The sequence below is a fragment of the Sturnira hondurensis genome, unplaced genomic scaffold, assembly GCF_014824575.4.
Source record: "Sturnira hondurensis isolate 20B ecotype Veracruz unplaced genomic scaffold, ASM1482457v3 Scaffold0014384, whole genome shotgun sequence".
Classification (NCBI taxonomy): domain Eukaryota; kingdom Metazoa; phylum Chordata; class Mammalia; order Chiroptera; family Phyllostomidae; genus Sturnira; species Sturnira hondurensis.
The window spans coordinates 5,003,034-5,024,014 of NW_028087015.1; the positions used below are offsets into that span (position 1 = coordinate 5,003,034).

Below are 20,981 nucleotides of genomic sequence, written 5' to 3' on the forward strand. Positions count from 1 at the left end.
ATTCATAGTGGAAATTCACTAAGTATTTTTAAATAAAACTTGAATTTTTACACCCAACAATGATCTTTATAAAGGCTGTTATATTATAAAACCATTCCATATTATATTATATTATATTATATTATATTATATTATATTATATTATATTATATTATATTATTACCATCCAACTGAGTATACATACACAGGAGGGAAAATGCCATTATTAAGACAATAAAAAATAGCCCTGGCTGGTGTAGCTCAGTGGATTGAGTGTGGGCCTGCAAACCAGAGGACCCATGAGAGGCAACCATACATTGATATTCTCTCCCTCTCTCCTTCCCTTCCCCTCTAAAGATAAATAAAATTTTTAAAAAGTTAAAAAAAAGACAATAAAAAATAACTGCAATGATCTACGAGAAGAAACTGCGACTAATGTGCTTTAGACATTGCCCAATGAAGACACACTACGACACCATTAAGAAAGGAAATGATCAATGACTAGTACAGAACTTTTTGGAAAAGACAGCGGGCTGAAAAAGAAGCAACTGATGCTTATTTTGGATGTTTAGAGAAGTCACTTTGACAGACCTGGTTCTTGTTTTGTAAAAAGGAATGTAAAAGAATTTACTAGAGATTTGGTAATTACAGGGCTGAGGTATAACCTCACCACTGTATATGTTGGACACTGTTGAAAACAAAGCTGTGCATTAAATAATTAGAAAGTAATCATGAATGTATACCTTCAGGACAATGCAGTATTCCTTTCATAGGAAGGTATAGTTCCTCTTTTATGTCTCTTTCTGTCCTTCTCTGCAATTTCCAGGATACCCAGAACCACTACCAAGCTCCTTCTTGCTTTGCTCTCAAGTACCACCACACAGCGGTGGTTCTCAAAGCACAGTGCCCAGACCAGCAGCTTCAGCAAACTTGTTAAAATGCAAACTCACAGGCCCCATTCCAGACCTACTGAATCAAGAAGTCTGGAAAGAGTGGGGACAGAATCTGTGTTTTACCAAGGCTTCCAGGTGATTCTGAGTTTGAAAAGCACTGTATGTTTACTGGAGAACATAGCACCATCATACTTCATGTAATTATTTCAGTTTCACAACACAAACCAGATAATTATCACATGGTTTAAACACTCCCAGATCATTTCAGGCTAATTTCATAGGGACAGTATTACCTTTTAATGATAAAAAATTGGGGAGGAAGTGAAAGAACAGCACAAACATAAACCACATAATGTGGAGAGGAAATTTAACACATATTTGTAGTTCAGGCCACTGTAAGCAGATCAAGAAAGGCCACTCGCTGTATCTAACATTCTGGAGAGTGCTACACAAGTATAAATTTATGTTAATAGAGAAGAACATTACATACCTCCATTACTTCCATTACCATCTATCTATATTGAAGACTGTCAGTTGAGGCTACTATCATATCCTAGGGGTTCTGTCATCTTATTCTTCCTCCCTTACCTGTATCTTAAACTCATGGCCCAAAATGGTTATTGTTATTGTTAAGACTGTATCATATAATTTCAGAGTACTGGACAGATGAAAGGTTAAAGTTCACCTTTACCAGCTAGATCTCTCTCATCTTCTGCTTGCTCGATATTGCCACCTGGAGATCTGATGTGAATCTCAAATTCCATAAATCTAAAATTGAACTCCTTCTGCCCCCATTCTTATCTCCCCACTGCTCTTGTTTCCTTTGCTCAGGGAATGCAGCACAGAGCTGCCTACAGGAAAATCTTAACATTTTTTTAGTTTTCTCTCACCTGCCACCCTCAGCCAATTGCCACATCAGTTCATCTCACTTCCAAAGTAGCTCTAGGATCCATCCTTTCTGCCCTGGATTGGGCAGGATTCAGATTCCTACCCAATTAATCATCCTCTACTCATGCTGCTCCTTTTAGAAAGAGTGTACTTGCTAAAAAAAAAATTTCATCGTGTCACTCCATTGCTTAAAATCCTTCCATGGCCCCCTGCTTCCTTAGGGGAAAAGCATAAAATTACAACATCCTTCATCAAGGGATACCGCTGTAGCTGCAAATCTCATGTCACCACTCACAGCTCCAGTTGTACAGGAGTTTAGTTCTTGAAAAACAGTACTCTATTTCTTTCTTCAACCCTTCTGATATGATGTTACCTCTACCTGTTACTCAGCTCTCGTCACTGGGATAATTCCAATTCATCCTTCACAATCCAGTTTTGATGCTGCTTTTCTCATAAAATCACCCCCCACCTCCACACACGTTAATGCCCAACGCAGCACTTAGAACACTGCACAATAACCATGTGTTCCCGCCTCTAGATTTTAAGCTCTACCAGTACCAGTGTCTACGTTGTTCACAATTATAACCCTATCACCTAAGTGGTATAGCATGAAATTAAGAACATGGGCTTTGTAATCATACCTAAGGAGTGTCACAAGTGTGAGAATGTGAGACTTTCTCAAACTCCCTCTGCCTACGCTTCCTTACCTGTAAAATGTAGACAGTACCATCTGACAAGGCTTTTTAATGATTAAATGTGGTATCGAAAGTATTTAACACAGTGTTCGGTACACAGAAATGTTAGCTATTATTATTACTTCAGTGCCTACCAAAGAAAATTTCTACTGAATAAATACAGTATTCACAGTTATTAAAAACATTATTTATTAGTGCTAAGCTCATATAATTCATTCTATTTCCAAATAACATTTATGATTCTACAAGCAGGCTTCAACATTATTCATGTCCACAGCACTTAAGTTTTCTCACAGCCATTATGAGTTGAATTATAAAGCAGAATGTTCAAAGAGAATGACCTGTGCATCACTTTCAGGAACAATTTCTTTATGAAGTCGTATCTGCTCCAAACCAGGGCTTTCAAGAGAATTTGGGTAAGTGTTACAAATTGAAGCAGTCACATTATACCTCGCCGACTGATAAAAGCTGTAATATTCAAGTCTACTTTCCCCCGAGTTTTCTGGTGTCTTTAGTTTTTGTTTAAACTGAACAACTTTGTAGATCAAAAACATGATCAAAATACAAGCTAAGATAAATAAAGCTAGCAAAATGTCAAAAGCCTCATTTAACCTTTCAATTTCTTGTGTACAAATTAGAGATGTTTTCCCTGACACTGAAGCATCATCAACTGGTAGGGCGCTGTTTTTCTCCAAGTTCAAGTTAACAGAAGAAGTAAGCTGTATCTGCACAGGCAACACTGCAGTAGTCTCTAGTAGATTACCAAAGGTATTCTCTTGAAAAAATCTACTGGCAGGTGAAGTATGAATTTGTTCCCCGAAAGTAACGGTCTCAGCATTTTCCAAATGTTCCCCAATTGTGGTTACTTTATGCCAGGCCATCATTAACACAGTGGTCTTGTGATGAATATGAAGAGATTTTATAGCCCAAGCTCTGGATGTGTTTGTCGAAGATGTACTGCAATCTGTCAATTTTGTCCGCTTAATATAACGAAACGCTCTGCCGGGCATGGAAGGGGGGTTCTGACAACGGATGTTTAGGTTAATGGCTGAAGATGCTAGCAAGTCGCGCAGGCCCAACACTTTGCAGTTACATTCCCAAGGATTAGAATTTGCCTGGAGATGAGTCAATGAAGACAATGGCTTAAGGACCCCTGGATGTAAGTCTGTAAGATTATTAAATGACAGAATTAAGGATCTTCAGAGATGCTCCCATATTTTCAAATGTATCATTATCAACACTGATTATTCTGTTTATAACTTAAGGTGTATTACATTATTTAACAAGGTAAATACGTCAGAATTTAAATTTTCTAAATCAGTATGACTTAAAATCAAATGTTTAAGATGATTAATTCTACTAAATTCATCCCTAGTAAGACTTTTTAATTCTTGAATTTTTCAGAAGCAACTATTTCAAGTCGGCAAGTCCTTTAAATGCAAAAGTCTGTATTGCTTCAACATGGGTAAGAGGCACAGACAGTCTTTATTAAGATTCTTAAGTACTTCGAAAGCTTTTGATGGTACTTTTGTGAAATTATTACCTCCTAGATACAAACAATCCGGCTTTCCAAGATACTGAAAGTCTGAATCTGACACCCTCAGAGTTCTGCTGTTGGAGAAATCAAGTCCCTGAGGAGCAATCACACGGCCAGACGAACCGCTCCCAGGGGTGGCGGGGGGGGGGGGGGGGGCTTCAAAGCTNGGGGGGCGGTCTTCAAAGCTGTTAGGTACTAAACTGAAACTAGATCATGAAGTACTCCTCTTGACACAAAGAATACTTGATTAGACTATAAATATAAATTATGAAGCCTGGAAAGCCCCTCAAATATTCCAGGACCCAAGTATTTCATAAAATTATCACTTAGATACAGAAAAGTAGAAGCGCTCCAAATGAACAAAGGCTTTTGGATGCAAACACACAATGCCACTATTATCCAACTATAACGCTACCGGAGAATGAAGTCCCAGAAATTCACCCACATTTACGAGTATATGAGATCTATTACTTCCAGTCAGATACAGAAAAGCTGTATGTTCAGGAAGATTCTTAGGAATATTTCAAAGGTCTGAGTTATGGCGCTTCATTCATCTCCTAGTGCAGAGCTGATAGACCGATGCACATCCAAGTATCTTTTTATGGAATAACAACACAAGATTACAGGTAACAAGAAGAAAGGGCAGAGGCAGAGCACAGACAAATGTAATACACACAAAGCCCCGTTCTTGTTTTTTTCTGCTTGTATCAGAAAAGGCCACAAAAAAAAAAGATAAAACTTTAAATCTTAAAAAGTTCTTACTATGTATCATAAGTGATACTAAGATGATAGTGTAAAATAATGAGTTTGGAGTATGTTCTAGAATTATTAACACCTCCAGGCCATTAACCCACTGTTTGATAAAATAATAATTAAAATTTAATGAACTGCAAAATAAAATGTTTACTAAGTTCATTTAAAATATTGTAATTTACTATAACAAGTGAATGATAATGCAGGAATACTAGTATTTAGATATAGTACATCCCTTTATTAACTTAAAGTCTAATATCAATTAAATAAAATTATAATTTATGAAAATACAAATTCACTGCAGAACAATTAAACTCTCTTGAAACTATAGTTTTTTACTAATCAAATTATTTTTTGTTTCAGCTAAAGTTCATATTTAAATCAATAGTCTTACCAAGAACAGGAAATTCGTATTATTAACACCCGGCTGATTCAAGTAAAGGTTTTCTTTTTAAATCTGAAGAAATTTCTAAGTCCAAATCCATTCCTTTCTGTGGTACCGTTGACCTCCAGCCCTCCACCTTTTTTTTTTTTAAGTCACTGTTTGCTCAGGAAACACCACTCTTCACATTGGTTCCTCCACAGTCAGAGCGTAAAACAGAGGTTGCCATGGAGACAGGAAACTGAGAGACAGGAAGTAATTTTATCTGTGTTTCAAAAGTACTGTTGAAAGGAAATCTCAGGAACTTATTTTTCAGAATGCAGTTAATTTGAGTTTTCCTAATGCACATACCTAAATACTGCATAATTTTAAAAATAAGTACCTTTTTAAAAAGAAAAACCCTAAAAACTTGAAGTTTTTAGAATGAACAAACTCTGTATATATATCAACAACAGATAACTACTGAGTGGAAAAAGTTGAAATGAAATGTAAATAGAATAATATAATCTTGTGAATTTTTAAATAAATAAATAAAATATTTAGATTGTTTTGAATACATATTAGAACCTTAAAAGAACAGGTAGCAAAACAGCAAGCAATTTAGAACAGTGAACACAAATGTTACACTATCCGCTATGGTCTTTTTAATTTTTCAAAAAGAAGTTGAGGGTATAAAAAATATTAAATACCACCAATTAGTGCCTTAATACAGCGTGGACAAAAGTTGCTTTACAGTTTTGAGTATGTGAAACACATACTCAAGATTATTCTTGTATTATTAATAATTAATTATTGTATTATTTTCCACACAAACAACTGTAAACCTACCTTTGCCCCACCATGTGTGCTTTGGTAATTATGTGTGCTTTGGTAATTACCTTAGAGTGTTCAATGGTATCAGGTTGTACACCAAATTACTGATGAAGGTTCCCTTTTGGCAAGAAAAGTTGACAAGAGTGAAAGAGGCCCTTTAATGGCATTTTACTACATACACATGTGAATTAGTTGTGAATCTTTTAATATAGATGCATATAATATAATATTTCAAGGTAAGGAATTAAATAATTTATTATAAATTATTTATATTGTATATTGTTTAGTCATAATTTTCCAAAAAGCTGATTGCTTAGGATTTCTAATTCTGACTTTTATTAACATTACTAATACCCTAACAAGACACTTAAAACATCAGTGATAATATAACTGTACATTATAATTTCCTTTCAATATTAAAGCAGCTTTACTTCACATCAAGGCAATTACTTTAGCCCTGGCTGGTGTGGCTCAGTGGGTTGAATACTAGCCTATAAACCAAAGGGTCACCAGTTCAATTCCTAGTCACGGCACATTCCTGGGATACAGGCCAGGTCCCTCCCCACTATGGGTGGGGAGAGAGGCAACCCACCATATACTGATGTATCTCTCCCTTTCTCCCTCCCTTCATCTCTCTAAAAATAATTAAAATATTAAAAAAGATAATTACTTCAGATAATGATATGAATTATTTCCATATGAAATACTTTGTGTAATACCAAGTGTTATCTTTCTATGATAATAAAAAATTGAGGTACACACTTAATAACAGATCTTTTTATCAAGTGATTCATTTCTCACAAATACCCTTTGTGGCTGGCTATTGTTATTTTTATTGTATGAATAAAGATGTCAGAAAACAACCACACACACACAAAAAACAAATAATAGAAAAATGACATGAACTAGGTAAAGATGGCACAGGAACTATGTTCCTCAAGTCCATTTTGTTTCGTATTTTCAGTAACATACAAAGTGAAACAAAGTATGCCTCATGGGTATTCAATTGTATCATACAACTTAAGAGTTCCGATGGGGTTCAGGACACGCTACCCTCAAATATAGCCCCTTGGCATACTGCATACTTGAAGTTCAAGCTAAAAATGTTTCAGAAGAGAGCAGAAGCAGGAAGCTCTCTCTCCGACCTTCCCAACTCCCAGCCACATCCCATACCCTCTTTCCCAGCACCCCTGAAACAGATGACAAAGCCTTCATGTTAGAGGTGCCCTCTCTACAGTGGGCAGAAGAGAGCAAACTTATCTCCAAAGACAAAAGGACTCTGAACAGAATACAAACGAAAAATTCCCCAGTTTACTACACTTATCTCTTACCCATTGTCCTTACCATAATCTTTCCACAACTTTGCATTCACTCTACATTAAACCTAGCATAAAAACCCACACGTTGAACAATTTTTTAGGTCTTCACTTCCTCATTAAGGTTCCTGTGTCATGTAAAACATCCAATTTGTATGCTTTTCTCCTACAGAACTTGTCTTCGTCTTCATTTATTTAATTTCTGGACCAAGGTAGGGACTCTAAGTCAGCAATTTTCAACCCTTCTTATCTTAGAGCACACATAAACTAATTACTAAAATTCTGTGGCACACCAACAAATATATTTTTTGCTGATCTGACAAAAAAGGTATAATTTTGATTCATTCACACCAGATTGCTGTTGTTGTATTTAGCTTTGACCATAACAGCTGTATTATGTGACCTAATTCACATAATATAATTTTGTGGCTTTTTAAATAATTCTTTACTTATTTGACAATCTAAGGGAAGACAGATCAGTGCTCCTTACTAAATCCTAGGTATTGTATATTTTAATAGTCAGGTATTAATGTTTTACATTAGTCAGGTATTATATTTTTAAAAAATTCTTTCAGCTGCTCGAGAAAGTCAAGGAAAACCTCCTTCCTTAGAGTTTAAAAAAAGTCAGAGATATTATGCATCAAAATCAAAATAAAGTTTAAAGAGAAAAAGCTCCAAGGTAATAAAATAGAAATATTAATTAACCTTTTCCATTGTTCCAGAAATATCCAAAGCTGACAAAATTATGTATTAGAGCTTAGGAAAAATTTTTAAGAAAATTATACCAAGGAAAAGTGAGAGAAAAAAAATGAAATCTGCGTTATTCATACCATAAAAACTGAAGTAAACTGCAGTAAAGTAAAGTGACTATAAAAATAACAAATGTAAATAATACGTTTTAGCTCTCAGGTTGATATATAGTAAAATTCAAAAAAATTTAGAAAAACAAAGTTTAGCCTTTCTGTTAATGCAGGAATGGAATTCAGAGACTCTTCGTCTTCCCACTTGCTATGATCACAGCACTACTCAAATGGGAAATTAGAACTCCAAAGTTACCCAGTTTCCACTGCAGGGAAATGAAGGTACATTTCCCTGTGTTTTGATTAAATACTGCCATTCACAGCAATTCACATTACTTAGGGAATTTATAATCTCATGAACTTTAAATCCTGTAACATGTTAAGTAAAGTCTTCATATGATCTCCAATTCATAATAATTCTCCACAATCTGAATTCTGACATTTAAATGAGAACAATTGTTTCAGTACCGTATTTTAAGTATGCAGCATCTATATTATTTAGAGATACAGTATCTATGTATAAAACAATTTAGGTGGGTTCACATATAAAGAATGGTTTACAACAGAAGTCACTGATCTTATGGATCTTCAAAGTTATTTATGTACCCAAATTTCAAAATTTAAAATGGTGTTTACAGTTAAAAATACTCCAGTAACAATAAAAAAAAATATCATTCTGCTCAATGTCGGGTGAAATTTTAATGAGAAGCAGTATCTCCACACAGTTTGTCGGAGCTGCAAGAAAAAATAGTAACTACAAAGTGAAGAAATGAGACAACACCTTGACCAGAATTAGCATCATTACTGAGAAGCAGATGGACACCATGTGCTGTCAGATGTTGTATCTGAAGGACACAACAGCACTTATGAAATATTCCATCTTGAATCTAATCATGAAGAAACATCAGAAACACCTCAGTGAGGAACCTTTTTTTCCGTCGAGACAGAGGGAATGAGGGATGAATACAGGGAAGGGGTGAAGGAAGGGAGAGAAGGATAGAAAAGGATTGTATTCTTCAAAAACGTTACCCATTAGAGAGAAAGAAAGGCTCAGGAAATGACATTAAAGAGTGAGAGAGACCACAAAGACACAACAGCAGTGACATGCAACACCTGACCTTAGACTGAAGTTTAATCTACACCTTTGGAGGGAAACGCTTTGGAAAATGTTAAAAGGTGTGTACATATATAATGTTATTTTCATATAAAAATTAGCTACAGAAACCTTTACTCGCTCTATGTAGAAATATTATAGACTCTAAGAAAGGGAGAAAATTCAGACTTGGAATTATTACAGCTAAGGAAATAATAAAACAAAAAGAGATGATACAATTGTACTGCACAATTAAAATAAAAATTGCACTACATTCAGAAAGTGACCAAGAAGATAGAACAAGACTGCATGGAGTAAACATAAGCAAATTCATGTGTCATTAAGTTGGTGATAATGCATAAAAATATCATCAAGCAGACGGTGACATTCCTTAGGACATAGGTAGTTAGCGTAACACATTTTTAAATGAATTAATAAACAGGTATACAGATACTCAAAATGTAGTGAATTTAACATGAATGCATGTACAGTGACTTAAGCTTTCAGAACGTTGTATTAAAGTAACTGGATGATTGATGGATGAATGAGGAAGAAAGGAAGAATAAAATTAAAACAGCTAACTTTATCTATCTAGACAGTTTGATGTTACATTCGTAAACTTACTGAATCTTTACAATACCCTCATCAGAAAAGACACTACTAGACTCTCGATTTTAAAAACAACTAAACTTAGGCACAGAGAAGTTACTTGGTCACAGTCAATCACAAGTGAATGACACTGGGATCTGAGTGGGGTTATCAAGTCTACAGTCTTTATATCAAATTTCTGAAGTTGTAGCTCAGAGTTTATAGTTTCCCAAATGGTTATTCTTTACAGCAGTGATTCTAAACTGGACATGGGAGGTTCTACTAAGCACATCTAGTGGGTAGTAACCAGGGGATGCTACTAAACATCCTACACTGCGCAGGATAGTCCTACAACAAATAATCACCTGGCGCAAGGTCCTTAGTACTGTGGTTTAGTGACAGTGTATTTCTGCACTTGAAAATCCATTATGATGAAAGGAGAAGAAAATAACATTTCTTAATTTAGCCTGATAAGAAAATTATTACTGTTATTCTCTAGACCTGCTTATTTCAAGCAAGGAAAAAGTTTTACTGCAAAGTCTAAAAGAAACACAGAAACAGGAAATTACTGTTACATGGGAAATTAAGCAGGAAACTGGAGATGTGGAAGAGAGAAAACTTTCCTGAAACTCCAACAACTATGTAGTTGTAAGTAGAAGTCTATAAGAGGAAATGATAAAACTGCTGACTTCCATGTCAACATTACCTCCCATTAAATTCTGTGAATATAAATCTTCCAAAGTTATATCATGGGCCAATGACTCTATCGCAAACTTCTAGAGCAATTTTGATTTTTTGTTTTTCAGATCATTACATTTTCTGTATCTGTCGATGTTTCTTAATTAAGAACATTTTAAAATTAAATCATTACTCTTTAAAATTGTTTATTACATTATTCAAGATTTTCTTGGTACCCATAAAATGACATGAATTCATTACTGCCCAGTAGATTTTTTTAATGCTTCATTTTAAAAACAAAATTAAGTTCTGATCTTCCTATCACAAAACTATCTCTCAAAACCTTTAGATCCGAAATGTTAATGCTTAAGAAAATTTCTAGCCCTATTAAAGTCTGCCCCTCAGTTGATACAGACTGACACAGCCCCAGTCTAAGTGTGCCTGAGACTTGTAAAAGCCAACTATTTCCACAACCAATACATGTACAATGTTTCTGAATTGTACACTTACATAAAATTAAATAATGAAGCAAACAGTATTCTCATAAAAAGTTTCTTAACCTATATCATTTTTAAGAAAAATATTTTTTTAAAAAATATTTTATTTTATTTATCTTTAGAGGGGAAGGGAAGGAGAGAGGAAGGAAATATCAATGTATGGTTGCTTCTCGTGCATCCCCTGCAGGGAACTGGCCCCTGCAGGAAACTGGCCTGCAACCCAAGCATGTGCCCTGACTGGGAATCGAACCGCGATGGTCTGGTTCGCAGGCCCGCACTCAATTCACTGAGCTACACCAGCCAGGGCTTAAGGAAAATATTTCTTAACCTACATCATTTTTGTGTACCCTCAATAATATCTACTTCATATTAGAGAAAACTCTAACATGTTTTTTAACCTTAGTATTTTTCCATTCAATAATTTTTTCAAGAAACGTTTACAGAATATTGACTACTGTCAAAGACCAGGTTCTTTAGCATTTCATTTTTAAATGTCTGAATAGTCCTTAAGTTTTTTTCACTAAAAAGAAAAACAGCACTAAGTTAAAATGTAGGTAGCTTGAATTTGGCTTCAAAAATAAGTAAGATGCCACTCAATTCTACAGGAAGGAAATAGGAGACTCCCACGCAAGTCCACCTGAGAAGCAGCACCACCTAGTATTTAAAAGAACAATTGCTGGCCCTGGCCAGATGGCTCAGTTAGTTGGAGCATTGCTTCACACACTAAAAATGGTTGTGGGTTTGATCCCAGATTGGGGTACATATGGAAGACAGTAAATCAATATTTCTCTTTCACACTGATGTTTTCTCTTAACATTGATGTCTCTGTCCCTCAAGTCAATAAACGTATCTTTGGATGAGGATTTTAAAAAAAAAGAAAGAAAGAACAAGCCCTGGCTTCTAGTTGCTCTATGACATGCCACATGCCAGACCCCAGGCAAGTTACTTAACATTTTTAAGCTATTTATTTGCTCTATAAAAAGAAGATAATTATATCTATACCTCAGGATTGCTTTAAAATTAAATGATCTTAAGTGCAAAGCACTTAGCAAAATATAAGTAAGTGCTCAATAATTACTAACTATTGTTATGTGTGAGGACAAAACAACTGTCTATCTACTTAATCCAAATTGCTGTGATAAAAATAAATAATACATACACTTTTCTAGCGGATTTCTGAAGCTAATTAGATTTATTTTATCACTAGGATGCATGTGCTCTAAAAATTCCCTAAGACAAGATCCAATATATTATCATTTTCTTCCCACAGTGTTAAGTCTTAAGGTCTATCTTTATACCTTTAAAATTAAAAGCAGCAAGAAAGAGGGCATATAATGCCAACTCCACAAAGCTAGGAATAAAAATAAAGAAAACATATTCTTATTTAGATTTCCAAAACAAAGTGATCTGTATTTGCTTTACAGAAATAGAAATTTTAACCAAATTTGTAAAGTATAATATAATGTTTCATCTATGTCAGAAAGAACTTGCAAACTTCTTTACACATATCCCAAAATAGACAAATATTATGCAAGATAATTTTGAATTACTAGGAGAATAATTCATAAAGTGCTACTGACATTGAAAACATTATATATTTCATATACTGATATAAAAAGGGGACCTAAAATAAGTCTAATAAAATCTGGTTATTATTTAAAAAATTAAAATTCAGACAAGAATCAAAAACATTGGTAAAATTAATATGACCATTAAACTGCAGTGCCCACCACTTCCATTCACATATTTTTAGATCTAGACTTAATACTTGCCGCATCATTAACTACTAACAAAATTAGCATAGATATACATTAAGCAACACTGCCCAGAAACACACAGCAATACCAAATGGCCAGAACAGTGCACAATGCTAGTATTTTGATGCTTTAAAGAAGCAAATTTTAGGAAACTGTTTCCTCACCTATTATCAGATGGCAGAAGAGAAAGCAAAGCCAAAGCTGAAAGTTTTCTTCTTTCAGGCTGGGTAATGTTGTCCATGCGATCAACCCACATTTCAATCATATTTCCCAAGAGCTGGTCCATCTAAAGAAAGAGCAAGAGGCATCTCAAATATTTAAAATAGCATGTCCTTGTGGACAAGTACTGTTACAGGCTACAACCTCATGCATGGCTGAAGGTCAATTCCAGCAAAACACAGAATTGGAATACAAGAACATAGGGCAAGCCTTCAGCCATAAAGGAATAATTTAAGCAAACTAGAACTTGACTCTAAACAATCTTGAGATCCAAATAATTCTGAGAACTAAATAGACTGGTTCAACTCAGCAAGGCTAAGGTGTCCAGTTGTTTACTGGACACCAGTCTAGATGCTGCTGTAAAAGTTTGTTGTTCTGATTAACATTTACAATGAGTTGACTAAAGTTAGGGGTGTCCAACCCACGGCCTGCAGGCCGCATGCAGCCCAGGATGGCTATGAATGCGGCCCAACACAAAATCGTAAATTTACTTAAAACATTATGAGATTGTTTTGTTTTAATTAGTGTTTGTGTATTTACTGTGTGGCCCAAGTCAACTCGTCTTCCAATGTGGTCCAGGGACGCCAAAAGGCCGGACACCCCTGCATGTGTGTTGGGTTTCATTCAATCAGTTGAAAGTCTCCAGCGCAAAAATTAAGGTTTCCCTGAAAAGAAGAAATCCTGCTTCAAGACTATCTACCAACAGATAAATGGATAAAAAAATGTAGTACATATACACAATGGAATATTACTCAGAGATAAAAAAGAATAAACTTTTGTCATTTATGATAATATGGATGGGACCCCAGGGTGTCCAATCCACGGCCCGTGAGCCACATGGGGCCCAGGATGGCTATGAATGTGGCCCAACACAAAATCACAAGTTTACTTGAAACCTTTTTTTTGCCCATCAGTTTCCATTAATGTTTGTGTATTTAGTGTGGGGCACAAGACAACTCCTCTTGTTCCACTGTGGGCCAGAGACACCAAAAGGTTGGAAACACCTAGTAGAGTATCATTAAGTGAAAAGTTGGACTGAGGAAAACAAATACCATACAATTTTGCTTATTTGTGGAATCTAAAGAACAAAATAAACGAACAAAATGAAACAAACAAATTCATAGATAAAAAATGATGATTGCAAAGAGGAGAGGTGTGGGGGCTTAGGCAGAAAAGGTAAGGGGACTGAGAAGTATAAACTTCCAGTTAATAGATCAAAGGAATGAGAAGTACAAACTTCCAGTTAATAGATCCAGTATATAGATCAACACAGTACAGGGAATAAAGTCAGTAATATCGTAATAACTAAGCACAGTGACAGATGGTTACTAGATTTATTATGGTGATCACTTTGTGAGGCATATAAATGATAAACCACTATGTTATACAGTTAAAACTAATAATGTGAACTATAATAAAAATAAGTTTTTTCAAAAAGACTATACCATGAAAATCCTGAGTCTCGGCTTGCCCTACAAAATTAAAACTTGCCAGTCCCTACAATCTTATGAGCCAATTCCTTAAAATCACTCCAGTGCATGTACACATATACACAAATATACATCTCTCCTCTCTCCATACACACTTCTATTTTTCTGGAGAACTCTGACTGACACAGTTACAATCTATAAAGTAAGGTACAACCGAATGTAGTGATCTCATAGACTGAAAGGGAATCTGTGAATCTCAGGATTTACTTATAAACACCTGACACTTCTAACACCCTTTAAAAAATGCATTTAGACTTCCAACCAAGATGGAAGCATAAGTAGACACACTGTGCCTCCTCGCACAACCAAAATCAGAACAATAATTAAAAAAAAAAAAAAAAAAAGAGAACTGACAGAAAGTTGAACTGTACAGTAGTCTGACAACCAAGGAGTTAAAGTAGGAGGGCAGAGTCTGTCAGTTGGGTGAAGAGGGCTTGGGGGCAGGGTGGCAGTTGGCAGACCTGGGTGCACAAGGTATCAGCTGGCAGACCCAGCAAGGCGGCAGATTGTAGAGGGGCACAGTGTGCCCAGTCCCACATTCATGCGCAAATAAACCAGGCGAAACTGGGGACTGAGACAGACCATGCAACCCAGGGTCCCAGTGCAGAAAAATAAAGCCTCAAAGTACCTCTTGAAAACACCTGTGGGGTTGAGGTGCCAGGAGAGACTCCCAGCCTCAAGGAGTCTGTTGGAGAGACCCACAGGGTCCCAAGACATACACAAACCCACCCACCCGGGAATCAGCACCAGAAGGGCCCAATTTGCTTGGTGGAAGCAGGAGAAGTGACTGAAATCCGAAGAGCGGAGCAAGCGCCAATGTTCCCTCTTGGGCCCCGCCCACATACAGCATCACAACCCAGCAACTAGGTTGCCCTGCCCCTTACTACAAAACAAGAACAAGACAAAAAAAATGACACAAACAAAAGAACAGGTCAAAGCTCCACAGCAAATACAACTAAGTGATGAAGAGATAGCCAACCTATCAGATGTACAGTTCAAAACTCTGGTGATCAGGATGCTCAGAGAATTGGTTGAATTTGGTCTCAAATTAGATGAAAAAATGAAGGCTACATTAAGTGAAATAAAGGAAAATGTACAGGGAACCAACAGTGATGGGGAAAAAATGGGACTCAAATGAATGGAGTAGACCAGAAGAAAGGAAGAAACACCCAATCAGAAAAGAATGAAGAAACAAGAATTCAAAAAAATGAAGAGAGGCTTGGGAACCTCCAGTCCAAAAGAAGTTAGACTCTAGGAGGAACACACCAAGGCACACCATAATTACATTAGCCAAGATTAAAATGAAGGAGAGAATCCTAGAAGCAGCAAGAGATAAGGGGACAGTCACCTACAAAGGAGTGCCCATCAGACTGTCAGTTGATTTCTCAAAAGAGACCTTACAGGCAAGAAGGGGCTGGAAAGAAGTATTCCAAGTCATGAAAGGCAAGGACCTACATCCAAGATTACTCTATCCAGCAAAGCTTTCATTTAGAATGGAAGGGTAGATGAAGTGCTTCTCAGATAAGGTCAAATTCAAGGAGTTCATCATCACCCAGCCCTTATCATATGAAATGTTAAAGGGACTTATCTAGGAAAAAGAAGACAAAAAATACGAACAGTGAAAGGACAGCAAACTCGCAGTTATTAACAACCACACCTAAAACAAAAGCAATCTAAGAGGACAGCTAGATCGGGAGCAGAACCATAGAAATGGAGATCACCTGGAAGATTAGCAACAGGGGAGTGGGAGGGGGAGAAGGGGGGAGAAGGTACAGAGAATAAGTAGCATAGGTAGTGGGTAGAAAATAGACAGGGGGGAGGGCAAGAGTAGTATGGGAAATATAGAATCTAAAGAACTTGTGACACATGAACATAAACTAAAAGGGGGGAATGATGGGGGAGGGGTGTGCAGGGTGGAGGGGAATGAAGGGGGGGAATAGGACAACTGTAATGGCTTAGTCAATAAAATATATTAAAAATAAATTTAAAAAGAAAAATATATCGTCTAATTTTATTCATTTATAACTTATATTTATTTCCTTTATTAAAAATACTTAATAGCATTCAACAAGAGTGAGTTTTCAAAGCTGATCTCCAGTGCTGAAACTGAAAATCTAAAAACCTCTCCATCATAATTAAACAAGCAATTAGAATACAACACTGAAACAATCTTTTTCTGCGAAGAACCAAACAGTAAATATTTAAGGCTTTATGGGCCATAACGTCTCAGTTGCAACTATTCAACACACTAAATTGGTCATAAACAATTTGTAAACGAATAGGCATGAATTTATTGCAATATAAAATTTCATTTAATGCCCTGGCTAGTGTGGCTCAGTGGATTGAGCGCCGGCCTGCAAACTCAAGGGTTGCTGTTCAATTCCCAGTCAGAGGCACATGCCTGGGTTGTGGGACAGGTCCCCAGTCCCCACAGGGGGTACGTGAGAAGCACTGATGTTTCTCTCCCTCTTCCCTTTCCACTACAACTAAATAAGTAAAATCTTTTAAAACTAAATAAATATATAAGCAGGGCCAGAGCTAGGGTGGAGCAAACATCCTTGATGATAAATGCACAGTTCTCAGTAGTACAGAAACATTTAAAAGAGATCTGGGAGGATTGGGGCTAAATTATCCCTGCATTTATTTTTTATAATAGAATAAAAAAAGATTAAAAATCAACTATAGGGGAGTAAGAGGCAGGGAGGAAGTGTTCTAGGTAGAGGGAAGAGCCTGTGTATCTGAAGCAAGAGGGAGAAAGGTGTTTCCAAGAAACTGGAAAATGTTCTGGCCCTGGCTGGTGAGGCTCAGGTTCCTGGGAGTCATCCTGCAAAGTGAAAGGTCAGTTGCTGGTTTGATCCCTGGTCAGGGCATATAAATAAATGGCAGGATTGGTCTCCGGCCGGGGCATGTACAAGAGGCATCTGATCCATGTGTCTTTCCCACATTGATGCTTCTCTCCCTCTTTCTCTCCCCTCCTCTAAAAAAACAAATTGTCCTGAGCAGTGAACTGCTGTATCAAGAAGTTCTAAAAGGAGATTAAGAGATAAGGATAAAGAACAATTACGGTAGGCCTGTGTAGGTGATGGAGTCCAACCTACATTTGGGAGTTTGGACTTCATCCTAAATGTAAAAGAGAGACACTGAAGAGACAGGAAACAAGGAAATAAAAATTTCACATGTATACATTAGAAAACTCAACTTGGTTTCTCTAAAGTAAATACGAAAGTCACAAAAACAGAACAAGTATAACAAATGTCATTAACCATTTATAGCAAATCATGAAGCAACAAAAACTCTGCATTATGTTCAGAGAAATAATTTCTAAAATCAAAACATTCCTTAAGCATATAATTAAAAGATGATGGGATTTCTGTACTTTGATAATGTTTGCCAAATTCCACCCAGGCAAGTGCAGATACAAACTGATCATGTTGATACCAATTAAATAATTACCTACTATAGAAAAAAAAACTTTATTTCCAACTGGATCCAGCACCATTACAGCTTGAAAAGGTGCAAATTATAAATATATCTTAGTAGAAGAATAATGTCACTTTATAGCATTATATTCCTGTAAAGCAGAATAGAAAATGTTTAGACAAATGATGATCTTTTCTCTCTAAATGTCATTTTCTTTGTCTAACCATAAAACTGCTATTCAAAAAATAAAATGTCATTTTTACATAAGATTTCATGAATCAGTTGGCTCACTGTGTAGAAACCAAAAAGTACCTTCGATCTCTCTAGAATTTGAAAGATGTACGCAGTTTTTTTAAATTCTTACCCAAGGATATGTTTATTGATTTTTAGAGAAGCCAGAAGGCAGAGAAGGAGAGAGAGAAACACTGATGTGACACAGAAACATCAATCAGTTGCCTCCTGCACACACTCTGGCAGGGCACTGAATCCACAACCTAGGCACGTCCCCTGATCAGGAATCGACCTGTAACCTTTTGCTGTACAGGACAATGCTCCAACCAACTGAGCCACCCAGCTGCAGTTTCAAGTCAAACACTGAGGACTGATTAACAAAAAAATATTACAGTCTAAGTGGTAGGTCTTCAGGAGAGTTACCTCCTTAGGGTGAAAAAATTTTTGAATGTAGAATAAGTTACCAAAATGTCTCACTGTCCCTGAAATTTATAAAGTCTAAATTAAAGAATACTTCCAGAAAGAATAAGACGACAATGTTGCTAGAAAACAAGGACATACTTAATAGTTGAGTTCAGTCTTACTTTTGTAGAAAGATAGATATTTCTTGAATTCAGCTGGAAACACTGTATTGAATCTTTATAATAAAGTTATTTATCCTAGAAACATACTGACATTGTGAAAACAACTTTAGTATTCAACATACACATGCTAACTCCTTCTGAATTCCTGTTAAAAGGAGAAAAAAGGAATACAAAAAGCAAAGAAACAACCCCACAGGATTCATAAGGAGCAGAAACTACAATAAGTAAGGACAGTGACATGTTTTTAGATGGTGGTGGGAGGAGGAGAGTGGTAAGTGACTCGGCAGAATAGCAAAGCCTGAAACCAAACTACCTGGCAGGGGATAACAGTCTAATTCAAGATGATTTAGTCACAGAACTCTGTAATGAACGGGCAGCTGAGAAGACAAAGGCGTGGCAAAGATTTAAAAAAAAAAAACTGGCTAAGGAACCATCAGAACTTTCTGGATTCCCTTCCCCACTGCTGAAGGACTCCAAAGGCACAGTATATAGAAAAATGAAATCAGAAAGGCTCTAACTCAAGACACCAAGAACAAAGAAAGGCAAGGTGAGGTACAAACTAAAATGAGATGATTTTGATGAACACCTGGCTCCTAATGGCAAAACGCCATCATCCCCAAAGTGCTTTTCCCCATCCTGAGTCCCACAATGCTTATTTACACCTAGGAAAAGGCTACCACTCAGAAGAAAATGGAAGACCAGAAATAAAAGGGTCTGCAAATACTACTGTCATCTGCCGTGTAAGTTTTCCTACAGCAAAAGTATGGCTCTTTAACACCCCAAGGCTCTATACTGTAAATTAGGTGACTAATCCAAAGACTTCATCATTCATTCAATATAAACAAATGGCTTTGCAAGATCTGAATAGTAAATACTTAGGAAAAACTATCTAATGGTAACTTCTGCAATTAACCCAAGTCCTTTCCTAAAGATACAAAATCACTCAATTAACTGGCTTTCTCTACCACCTCACTACTGTTCACAACTGTTTCCAAGTATTTAGGACAGACAAACCTTTGTCCAAAATCTTTCTTTGCTTCAAAGCTACATGGACTTTTACTACAACTCATTTGCTTGGACCCATTTAATTCTTGCATATGCTTTTGATGTTCTTTAAATCTGTACTCAACAGCTGAAAGTAGACATTTGAACTCAGTATTTCATTTATTTAATTCCCCTAGGCTCTACACTCAATCATGTTGGCCTGAAAATTTTTGTCAAATTCTTCATGAAAATATTTTCTCTTCATAATGAAAAGTGGAAAAAAGTATTCCATGAAAAGCCTGTGGTCTAAATACAGTGTCAGAAATACATCTGAACCAATGATAATAGCTCTCTCCTCAACCCTTCATAATGCCAATGGACTTGGAGCAGTGCCAGCATCTAACACAGGTCATTATTTCTCCATATTATGATATCTAGCCCAATGAAGGTGGCCTATTTTCATGTATTTTTTAAACTGATGATTATTTGAGATAAGACAATAACTTCAGAAAATTTCCCCTATGAGGACTTTCAAATGCGCAGCATTCGAAAGAACTATCCATTAGTTACTCAGTGCTGGGTAAGGAAAGTATGTTATTTTGAGTATAACTCGATGTTAAGCGTAAGACTACACAGAAGCAAATTCCCTTCAGGGATGTTGAAACATGCGACCGGCAGGCCACATGCAGCCCAGGATGGCTATGAATCTGGTCCAACACAAAATTGTAAATTTACCGAAAACATTATGAGATTTTTTTTGTTATTATGTGTCACAATGTATTTAATGTGTGGCCCAAGACAACTCTTCTCCCAGTGTGGCACAGAGACGCCAAAAGGTTGGACACCCCTGCAAGACTAAAAACAAGGAAAGCTGTATTTTCAGATCTCCACTCGTGCAGATATACACCTTGCTAGGGGACCTACTTCCAGACTTAATTCATGCTGTTACCAACAATTATTTGAGGTAAAATGACATTAAAAATATTTAAAAGTTAAAAGTAAACATAAATTTAAAAATTTAAGCTCTCATTTTTATATAAACAGATATTGTAACACTACTTATAAAGCTATGTAAATGGTAGCACAAATCATTATCATATTAAGCAAGGATACTTATTATATAAAAATCAATTTCATTTCTCTTCACTGCCAGTGAACGAATGAAAACTGAAATTCTCAAAACACCATTTACAATAAATAGTATTAAAATCCAGCATAAATTTCACAAAATAACTACAAGACATGTGTAAGGAAAAAACATTATAATGAAAACACATTATAATGAAAAAACATGTATAATGAAAAAATATATAAAACATTGTAGAGAACACTAAAAGAACATGTCAATAAATGTATATCATGTTTATAGATTAGAAGACTCTAT

At 36.0% G+C, this 20,981-nt stretch overlaps 1 protein-coding gene across 7 annotated transcripts in view; it reads right to left on the minus strand.

The window, feature by feature from the left end:
* Window positions 1–20,981, minus strand: part of IPO11 (importin 11) — a 185,143-nt gene that overhangs the window by 34,231 nt on the left and 129,931 nt on the right. For 4 of the 7 annotated variants that reach the window (XM_037062876.1, XM_037062880.1, XM_037062878.1 and 1 more), the window contains one exon: window positions 12,834–12,955. In XM_037062876.1, coding sequence (XP_036918771.1) covers window positions 12,834–12,955 — 122 coding nt within the window. Of the gene's footprint in view, window positions 1–3,511; window positions 3,621–5,139; window positions 5,369–12,833; window positions 12,956–20,981 lie in introns of those variants that run through there. The other 3 variants (XR_005068904.1, XR_005068903.1, XM_037062879.1) reach the window with 3 other exon arrangements.